General features: G+C 43.9%; 1 protein-coding gene across 4 annotated transcripts; it reads left to right on the top strand.

Annotated features, from left to right (window-relative positions):
* Window positions 1–3913: 3913 nt before the first annotated feature.
* MED10 (mediator complex subunit 10) lies at window positions 3914–9843 on the top strand. Of its 4 annotated transcripts, none has more exons than XM_045566034.1 (5): window positions 3914–4110; window positions 5232–5315; window positions 6751–6853; window positions 7827–7942; window positions 9202–9311. In XM_045566034.1, exons 1-5 carry the CDS (start codon window positions 3989–3991, stop codon window positions 9218–9220), a joined length of 444 nt encoding a protein of 147 aa, XP_045421990.1. In that variant the 5' UTR covers window positions 3914–3988; the 3' UTR covers window positions 9221–9311. The 4 variants fall into 4 exon arrangements, with proteins under 4 accessions (XP_045421990.1, XP_045421989.1, XP_045421988.1 ...); XM_045566033.1 differs by having other exon boundaries at window positions 7830–7942; window positions 8865–9292; XM_045566032.1 differs by having other exon boundaries at window positions 8865–9292.
* Window positions 9844–10626: the final 783 nt, after the last annotated feature.

Genomic DNA, 10626 nt, shown 5'->3' with positions numbered 1-10626 from the left:
GCTCTGGCTATGGTGGGACTCCGAGTGAGGTCACAGAGGTGGTGCCCCTCCCACCTGCTTCTCCTGAGCTCTGTGCTCTTGGTACCCGGGCACCAGGACGGTGAAGCTCCCAAATCCCACAGAAACACCCACGTTGGAGGGGAACTGTGGTCCCAGCTAAGTGAGCCATCGTGAAATTAGGTCCTTCAGTTTCCAGTGAAGCCACCCAGCTAATGTGACATGAAGCAGAGACAAGCTGTGAATGCCACACACAGCCACATCAAGTATTTATGAGTAAAATAAAGGACTGGGGTTTTTTAAGCCACTAAGCTTTGGAGAGGTTTGTTACAAAGCAATAGACACCCAATACATGATAATCAATTCAATTTGCTAATATTTTATTTAGGATTTTTGTATCTACGTTCATAAGGAAGATTGACCTATATTTTCTTTTCTTGTACTGTCTTTGTCGCCTGATTTTCATACCAAAGTTATACTCTTTCAAAATGAGCTAGGATGTATTTCTTCTTTTTCTAGAGTCTGAAAAGAGGTAAATTTGAAATTATTTGTTCTTTAATGTTTGATTAAAAATAAAACTCGTGTAAAAAGCTGTCATCTTTTCTTTCTTTGATAGAGATTTTTGCCTACCAGCCAGTTTATTAAATGGTTGGGATCTATTCTGATTTCTTACTTTTCTTAAGTTAATTTTCGGTAGTTTCCTAGAAAATTGTTTACATCCTCCAAGCTTTCAAAGTTATGAATGTAAAAGTTTCACTGTAACTGAATTATGTTCCCTCACTCATTTAAAACATTGTTTATTTTCTCTTCTCTCTTCTTCCCCGATGAGACTTGCAAGAAACATGTCTGTTTGATTCCTATTTGATCCACCTTTTCAACAATCAGCTTTTATTTATTGTTCATCTTTGTAGCTTCTACTACAACTAGAAAGAACACTAATGAAATAGTTTTCTTTTTCATTAGTACATGGCTTTGTCTTTATCATGCCTTTCTATATACTTTATGTATTTTTTGGTGCATATGATTTCTCTGATTTCTCTCTGGAATTTTTTTTTTTTTTTTTTTTACTTTTTGAGTTGAAACCCTAGCTTATTATTTCCAGGTACTACCTTTCTTCAAAGTGTCACTTCAGAAGCAAAGTGGAAGTTTGATAAGAAGTTCTTGTCACTTAATTCCAAATACCTTCCAATTTTCCTGTTAAATAGGATGACCTTATAATGTATCAACCAAGCTGGGACAAGTTTGGTAGGGAATGGAAGGTAGTGATTTTAATAATTACACTGGGATAACAGACATAAATTGGGTCTTCTCTGCACAAACTCATCAGTTGTTTTAAGAGTGTATTTTGATTTTCAAATGTGTGCGTGCGTGCGTGTGTGTGTGTGTGTGTGTGTGTGTGTGTGTAGAAAGTGAATAAATACATAGATTTCTACTACAAATAGATTGACATCAGAAAGTCTGGCTTATCTGATAGAATTTGGATTTTTCAAAACTTTCTTCATGGTCTAGTAAATGGTGAAATTTTAAAAATATTTCCTATGTGCTTGGAAATAATTTGTTCTTCAGAGTTCAGTGTTTCTTGTAAATCACACTTATTGACCACATTATTCAAATCGTCTATATTCGTCATATATATTTTGGTCCACTTGATTTATTGTTTCCGTTAGAGGTAGTCCAATCTTCTGCTATGATTATGGATTTTGAATTTTTCCTCATAATTTCAGAACTTTTGCATTAGATACCATGGGACTGTGTTGTCGGCGGCTTGTAGTAGACCATCTTGGTTGATTATCATTTGAAAAGTCTTTTTATGTTCCTATTCATTTTTATACTCTTTACCAACTTTTCTTCAGTTGCCTGCCATATCTTGTTCTATCATATCCCTTCATTTTCAACTTTTCTGCATGTTCCTTTGGATGTGCCTTTGAAAAAACATACAGCTAGATAAAAACAACAACAGCAAAATGAAACACTCCAATCTGACTCCAATCTGAGTGAATCTATCTTTTAAACTAATAGTTCAATCTGTTTACATTTATCGTGATCACCAACATATTTGTCTTTTTAGTGATAGACAAGCATATTTAATGACAGGAAACAGTTCATGATACATTTTTATTTGACAAATAATGCCTATATTTATGGAGTACAATATGAGGTTTCACATATACATTGTGAAATGATTAAATCAAGGTAATTAACAGATCCATGACTTCAAATAATTATTGTTTCTTTTTGGTGAGAACATATAAAATCTATTATTTTAGCAATTTGAAATGTATAATACTTTATTTTTAACTATGGTCACCACGCTGTGCAACAGATTACTAAAACTTATTCCTCCTGTCTAACTGAAACTTTGTACCCTTTGATCAACATTTCCTTTCTCTTCCACCTGCCCTCCGCCCTCAGCCTCTGGTGACTACCATTCTACTCTCTGCCTCTATGAGTTCAACTTTTTTAGATTCCACATATAAGTGACATTGTGTAGTATTTGTCTTTGTGTGTCTAGCCTATTTCACTTAGCATAATGTCCTTTAGTTCCAGCCATGTTGCTGTGAATGATAGGATTTAGTTTTTCTTAACTGCTGAATAGTATTCTATTGGTATATAAACCAAATTTTCCTTAGCCATTCATCCGTCAGTGGATACTTAGGTTGCTTCCGTAACTTGGCTATTGTGAATAATTCTGCAATTAACATAAAAGTGTGTATATCTCTTCAACATGATGATTTCAAATCCTTTGAATATACCCAGGAGTAGGAGTGCTGGATTATATGGCAATTTTATTTTTAGAGTTTTGTGGATACTTCATACTATTTCTCCTAATGACTGCACTAATTTATATTCCTGCCAATAGCGTGCAAGAGTGCCTTTTCCTCCACATCCTCACCAACACTTGTCTGTAGTCTTTTTGATGATAGCCGTTCTAACAGGTGTGAGGTGATAACTCATTGTGGTTTTAATTTTCACTTCCCTGATTAGTGATTTTGAGCATTTTCTCATATATCTATTGGCCATTTTTATGTTGTCTTTTGATAAATGTCTGTTTGGATCCTTTGCCCATTTAGAAATTGGGCTGTTCCACTGCTATTGAGTTGTCTTTATTTCTTTTATTTTATGCTTTTTATTTTTCATGCTTGTTCTCTGCTTATTTTACTCCCTCTTTTTCTCACTGACTATTGAATTGATTGTGTTTTATTAACATTTATTCCCTTTCCCCTCTCTACTAGTTTGGGAATCAAACATTCTTGTAAAGATATACCCTTAATTTTTAAAAATAAATACTTTTCAAAGCCTAAGTTCCATTAATGTCAATCCTTCTTTCTTATGAAATTGAGAAGGACTGTTAACCTCATACCCTACCTTTCTCCAATCTTTTTTTTTTTTTGGTCAAGTATTTCATTTCCACCTTGTTCTAAAATTCCCCTGAAGAACTGTTCTTAAATCCAGAAGGCGCTGTTTTGCCAGAGTTGGCCGAGGAGGGGAGGGGAGGCCCGGCCTAGGCGAGGAGGGCGGCAGGGGTGAGGACGAGGGTCGCAAGGAAGCAAGAGTCAGAGCAGGTGGAGGCTCATCACATGCAGAGGAAGCGGGGCCAGCGCGGACCCCAAGATTCCAGCTGGAGGGCAGGGAGACTACCTCTGGATTTTCGTCTAAGTGGGTGTTGCTTGGAGACGCCGCATTGGGTGGAGTCTCCATCTTCTCCCAAGGCCCAGGCACCTCTGATGGACCGGCAGCAGGTGTCGGAGTATTGGGAGGCGTCAACGGCTACGCTAGCCCCGCCCCGGCACTCAGGCCCCGCCCCAGCGCCAGGCCCCGCCCCAGCACTGGTTCCGCCCCACAAGAAGCCCCGCCCCAGTGCCAGGCTCCGCCCCAGACGGCGCGTGCACCGGAAGTGGTGTCTGCCCAGGCGGAAGTAGGAAGTGCGAGAGCAGAGCTGAGCCTGTGGTGGAGCTGGTGGTGGCTGTGCGGCGCGCGGCAGGCTGGGGCGATGGCCGAGAAGTTTGACCACCTGGAGGAGCACTTGGAGAAGTTCGTGGAGAACATTCGGCAGCTCGGCATCATCGTCAGTGATTTCCAGCCTAGCAGCCAGGCCGGGCTCAACCAGAAACTGTGAGTGTTGCCCTGAGGCAAGCGGCGTCTTTCCGGGGCGGGCCGGGCGGCGTGTGCTGGGGGCTGGGGGCTAGCGGCGGGGAGCGGGGTCGGGGGGCCGCGGCCGGCCTGAGCCACGGCCCTGCCCCGCCCGCCTCGGCGTCGGTCCCGACCCGGAGTCCTCCTTCGTAGGGGCCGCCTTCCTGGCTGTGTTCCGGGGCTGGGCCCTCCGCTGCCGCCTGTTGCTAGCCCGCCGCCCCCTCATTTTGCCTTGCAGGCACCTTTTCTTGAGAGTCCGTTTGGAAATGTAGTCAAGGCCAGACGATACAGTTACCATTTCTCGGGCGCCATCAAGGGAATAATGCTTTCTGTTCTAGCCCTGCCAGCAGTTCATCTTGGAGCCCTTCTGGGGAGTTCTGCCCCTGTCCCCAGAGGGGAGGCAGCCTCCGCAGCGAGCGCACTAAAGTAGGCTGTGGGAGGGTGAGGCTTCGAAGCTACCTCTGTATAGATCTGACTGGGAAAGAATTAGGGTGCGAGGTGGTGAGAAAGACCGCAGAACCCTTAGTGTTTTGGGGCAACGGCCTTGGTCATGGTACTAGGCCCTGGGTTGAAGGGAAGGCAGACACGCAAATAACAGGCCTAGAGAAGGGCTCACTGTTTTACACGGGGCACAGGCATACAAATAATTACAACCTGGGCTTCCATACCCAGTGCTCCGGGAGTAGCCGGGGCCCTGGGCCAGCCTTGCCATGTAGGAAGGCTCCAGAGGGGAGCTGAGGTTGAACTAGGCAGGAGGCTTCCTTTTCTGCAGACTTTGAGTATGTGTAGCTCCCTGCCCTGTGTATTCGCTGAAACCACACAACTGGGTTATTGTTTTTGAGAGAAAGTTCATATTTTTTCATCAGATTCTCAAAAGGATTCGTCCTCCCCCTTACTGGCTATTTCTAGTTTAGGAAAATAACAAATATTTAAACTCTCAGTGTGTCCTAGGAATTCGTAGCTCATCAAAGAGGTGTGAGCCATGTGTGACCTGTAGAGGTGTAAGAACTTGTGTGAGCCCTAGTTGGCTGGGTGGTTCTGTGAGCGGTGCTTGTCCCATCATGTGAATTAACCAAGTGCCTCTGTTTTTGCCTTTCCCCCAGGAATTTTATTGTTACTGGCTTACAGGATATTGATAAGTGTAGACAGCAACTTCATGATGTCACTGTACCTTTAGAAGTGTTTGAGTAAGTATCACTCTTGATGTTAATCTTGGGTATAAACCTTGTGTAGATGTGGTATTAATGACTACTTCCCCCCCTGACTGACATCTGAGTCCTTGCCGTGTGGTAGGCATAGCCAGGGTGCTGGGGATTTGCCAGTGAAAAAAATGGACAAAAATACTTGCCCTCATGGAATTCATATTTTAATTGGATTAAACAGTTAAAAGAATCTCAATATTGAAAAAAGTTATATGTAAATAAAAGTTTATTAAATATATGAAAAACGTCACAGGTTCTCAAAGTCCTGCTTAGACTAAGGAACAAACACATAACTTCCATTTTTCCTTAAGAGGTAAAAAGTCTTATGTGGGCAATATTATAAATTTTAAAAAAAATCACAACCTGAAACAACCTGAAAAGTAATCTGGTCTCGAGTGCTGTAGGATGATAGATGTGAGCCACCACGCCCCGCCCTTAATTGTATCTTTAATCTGAAGTGATTATGTATTTTTTTGCCTAGGTAAAGCTAAATTGGATTTAGTTGGTGGGTTTTAGATTTTTATAATGAATAATTCAGTTTAGTTGAATGATAAGGATTTCCTCAGGGTACAGAAATGGGCAGGTGGCCTACTGTTGGTGAAAATTAGATATCGATCTAGACAGTTGCTTAATTAAATCTTCAGGATAATGAAGATATTTTGGGAGAAAGTGTTAAATTTCAAGAAACAAGTTTATACATTTTAGAAAGAATTAGACAGAATTTCTCTGTTGTATTTAAGTTACTTAGTTGTATTTAGTAAAGTGGTATATCAACTCCCCCCACTCCCCCACCTCATTTTTTTTTTTTTTTTAAGCATTGGAACAATTTGTAAAATAATGTTGGGGCAGCACAGGGTGGGGACTCTGGTCGCCTGTAGCTCTACTCACCCCACCCCCGGGGGCTCCTCCACAGAGGCTCCCACGCAGTGAGGCCAGACCTGGAGTGGAGGCTGCATCTTGGCTGGCTGCCCTGTGGCACCCGGGCCTGAACCCCTGGACCATGTTTAGTTTTCTATTTTGTCAAGTTCTGCCTTACTTTATAGGTTGTTGTAAGGATCAAAAAGGTAACAGCATGGAAGCATTTTGAAAAATACAAATGCTGAGTAAGTGTAATGTGGTATGGCTTGTGAAGCTTGCTTGAGTTTATAAGGGATCATTACTGGATTTCATGAGCTATTCATGTTAGAAGTTATATCAGATCAAATTATCAGTACTTGTTTAAATGAGGGAATCTTAATTCCCTTGGTTCCTGGGCTCAGTTTTGTCTAAACAGGGCCATGTGCAGTTATATATAGCTGACTATTTTTTCTTTTTGAAGCTTCTTCCTAAAAGAATGACTTTTTTTTGGCATAGCTCTCAGAAAACTGTGAAAATAGATATCACTTGTGAGAATGCTAATTGAGATGTTTCATGTATCCAGATATATAGATCAAGGTCGAAACCCCCAACTCTACACCAAAGAGTGCCTGGAGAGGGCCCTCGCTAAGAATGAGCAAGTGAAAGGCAAGATCGACACGATGAAGGTGAGACCTTGAGCAGAAATGGTGTCCCAACGTGCGCTGGAGAGAGGCCTGCTCAGCGAAACCCGCTTGAGACTTGGTCATTCTTTCCCGTGTTCTGTCATTTTTTCCCGTGTTCGGTAGAACATTGGCTGTTTCGTAACATTACTGATTGAGATTGCTGGGTTGTATAACAGGCAGTAGGTAAAGTTAGGTGTCAGTGAGCTGTGTGGTAGCATAAAGGACAAAGGGAAAATCTTTTAAGAAAATCCAGGTTGATTCTTGCAACCAGTAGTTGTCACTGGCTGACTGATTGTTCTCATTGTTAAGGCTTTGGAACCTCCAGTTTGCACTTTGATTGCACGAGTGCTTCCTGTTGGCTTCTGTGTTGAGTCCCTCTGTTGAGGCTTTCCCCATCATTGTGGTTCTTTGGTTTGGGGGATTCTTGAGTCTTGATGTTCTTCTCGTTCTCCAGCTTCTGACCTGCAAACTCCGTTTTACCATATTCACTACCATGAAATTCTCTGGAGAACTTACTGATTTTCCTTACCTTGATGAGATTTGGAGAACTCTCTGCATCTTGAACATGAAATATATGATTTTTTTCTCAAATTCACTCAAATGTGGTTCACCTTGGCGTTTTGTTTTTTATTTGGGTTTCAGTGGCCTCTTGTCTTCCTTGGTGCTGTGCAACTGTGGCTGCAGCACGCAGCCCTGCCTGTCTCCCCTGCCTGCTCGCTCCACTTGCCCCTTCCTCCTCCTGGCCGTCCTCGCTGGCCAGGTGTCCGTTTCTGGATTATACCCAGCCCCTTTCCTTTGCGTTCTTTCTTCTGCTGTCTCCTCTGCCTGGAACTCTTCCATGTTCTCTTTGCACAGCTGACTCTATCCTCTGGTCTCAGCTGATTTCACCTCCTTAGGCCTTTTCTAAAGTTTCTTTCCTTGAGAGCATGGGTCAGGATTCACCATTTTATTTCTTCATTTGTTCTGTCCCCTCCAGCAGCTGCTTAAGTGCCAGGATTGCAGGGCACACGAGCGTTCTGTTCCCACTGATGCCTGGTGCCTGCCTGGTGCCAGGCTGGCACAGTTGTGCTCAGGCGTGTCTGCTGCTTGCAGGTGGGCATGGTCGCAGAGTGGCCTCTTGGCACTCAGAGGGTGCTCTGGGCGGGGGGAGGAGCTCTGTCGGGAGACCTGCGTGGTCACAGGCAGGTCAGAGGGCCTCGGAGTTCCGTCCAGGTGATCCTGTACTGGTGGTAAGTAGCACAAACTGGACACGTGTTTTGTTGTAGTTCATTCGTGTGGCGCCCACAACTTCACCTCCCTTTTGTCAGTTTGCGACTGAGGAGTTGTCCAACCCAGCCTCACCTTCAGAACCTAATGGAGCTTTCTGTCAATAGAAGGTTGTGAAGGTTTTGATCATTTTATTCCTCTCGGCAAAGACAAGTGAGAGTTGTGTTGTCCAGCAGACACAGCTCTATCTGCACACAGCTGCTGGGCCACGAGGGTGGTGGCTGCAGTGCCAGCAGGCTGCGGTCAGGCTGGTGCCTTCAGGCAGTGCAGACACTTGACCTGGTGGCGGTGCCTTGGCGGCTGTGCAGTTTCTCTTCCATCTGCACCTGTCGCCACTCCTCTCAGGTGTCATGCCCTCTCATCTGAGTCTGTGAAAGTCTCACGTCAGTTCTGTGGCCTTCCTTTCTCAGTGGGTCATGTATTTAAACTTCCCAAGGTTACATTTTAAATAGTTATTGTAGTGCTGGAGTGAACAGCCCGTTTGAAAATTTATTTTTAAATGATGTATGTTTTTATGTTTATGCCCATAGTGCTGCTTTTTAGTATAGCTTATAAGAGATGCTGGCAGATCTTTCATGCTTTTATGATCATATTAAATGTTATGCTGTTGAGTAGGATCAGGAAGCTGCGGCATTTGGAATAGATAATATGTTCCCAGGTGTGTGGAAAGCTTTTCATTGAGCTGTTTGCACACAGTGAATCTGATGTGGTTCGAGTTAATAATTGCTTAATTAAATATTATTTGAAGATTCCTGTTATGTGTGCTGTCTGCAAAAATCATTTCCACCTGTGTGGCTGGCTTCCTCCAAGAGGTGTTCTTTCTTCTAATTTGAGCAAGAGGGAAGAGTGTTATTTGAACATGGAGTCCTCTTTCAGGTAGTTGCAAGTGTACCTTTAGCAGAGTTGCCAACGCTTGTCCGCTACTGGCTGCCACGTGGTCAATGCAGGCAGCTCCTGGGGAGGGGCACCTGGCTTTTCTTTAGGAGGAGGTTGAGGGCTCCATGCAGGGGGTGGTGTGTGGTCTTTAGCTTGGACGATGGGCCGCAAGCAAACAGATATTTGGCGTTGTATCTTTTTCTTTGTAGAAATTTAAAAGCTTGTTGATTCAAGAGCTTTCTAAAGTATTCCCGGAAGACATGGCGAAGTATCGAAGCATCCGGGGGGAGGATCACCCGCCCTCCTAACTGCTCACCCTCTGTGAAGATCCCGCCGAGTCCTCTGTGAGTCGCCGTGACCATGAGTGCCGACGCTGCCTTCCTGCTGACCCGGGACGGGGCTGGACCCGTCCCTCAGCCCCTCTGTCCTGTCGTTTGACCTGGGGATGGCAGGGCTGGAGGAGGAGCAGGAGCTGTGCCCCACTGACCCGGCTGTGTGCCTGTCGTTGTCCAGCCTTCAGACTGGTGACTCCGGACACTGGGACTGTCCCTCCCATTCTCGGGGCAGGCAGGGCAGGAAAACGGTCTTGGAATAGCTAGATTGATTGGTAAATTAAAAATTTTACCTAATGTTTTTCATTTTATGTACTCTTTCTGTTCCATTTTATTATGGTGTGAGAAAGCTATAAAAAATAGGAAAAGTTAAAAAGAAAAATTGGTTTAATGTGGGAATTACTTAAGTTGGTTTTGTATTGTACATTTTCAGATATAGTGCATAAAGGATGGGTTAAATGTAACTGCTTTCATGGACATACGCATGTAATAAACTAAGTATGTGGCTTTTTCATGTAATTATTTTTGTAACATTTTTACAATATAGTACAGTGTATCTTGTAAACAGTCATTTATTGCTTCCCCAAAGTGTTGATAATGTTCATAAGAAAATTTGCTCTCCAGGCTTCAAGGCAGGAAAATCTAAAGCAAAATGCAGAATTCTGGTTTTCTCTACAACCTCTTTCGTAGAGGCCGTGACAGGTGCTAGAGAGCACAGATTTACTGGAGCTGTTGACAACGCCCTGCAGGGCCGTCGGTTTCAGCCTTCAGTGTGTCACAGATCACGGGGGGTTTGTTAAACTGCGGGGTCCTGATTCAGCAGGGCTGGGCACTGTGAGCTGCATTTCTCATAAACTCTGGGGAGTCATGGGCCTAGTGCAGCGTGTGTCAGGGTTGACTTTGCAGCCCCCGCATCAGAGTGGGTGAACTGGCTTGTGAGAAAGGTGGGGTCCCAGTTCAGGCCTGCTGGGTCACAGGCTTTAGGATGCGGCCTGGGAACCTGAATTAATCTGCCTCCCCTGAGTGGTTCTGAACCTGCCTAGATCCAAACAAGGGCTTCTGTGACAAAGCATGAAAGGTTGGGTGGTTTAAACAAAAATTTATTTCCCCCAGTTTTGGAGGCTAGAAATGCAAGATCGCGGTGCCAGCAGAGTTGGCTCACAGATGGCCACCTTCTTGCTGTGTCCTCACGTGGTCTTTCCTTTGTGTGTGGACATCCCTGGTGATTCTTCTGTGTCTGAATAATATGAGGATATCAGTTAGATTGTATTAGGACCCACCCTAAGTACCCCATATTAACCA

This window comes from Lemur catta, chromosome 12 (genome assembly GCF_020740605.2).
Source record: "Lemur catta isolate mLemCat1 chromosome 12, mLemCat1.pri, whole genome shotgun sequence".
Taxonomy (NCBI): domain Eukaryota; kingdom Metazoa; phylum Chordata; class Mammalia; order Primates; family Lemuridae; genus Lemur; species Lemur catta.
This window is presented reverse-complemented; position numbering and strand designations above follow the sequence as displayed.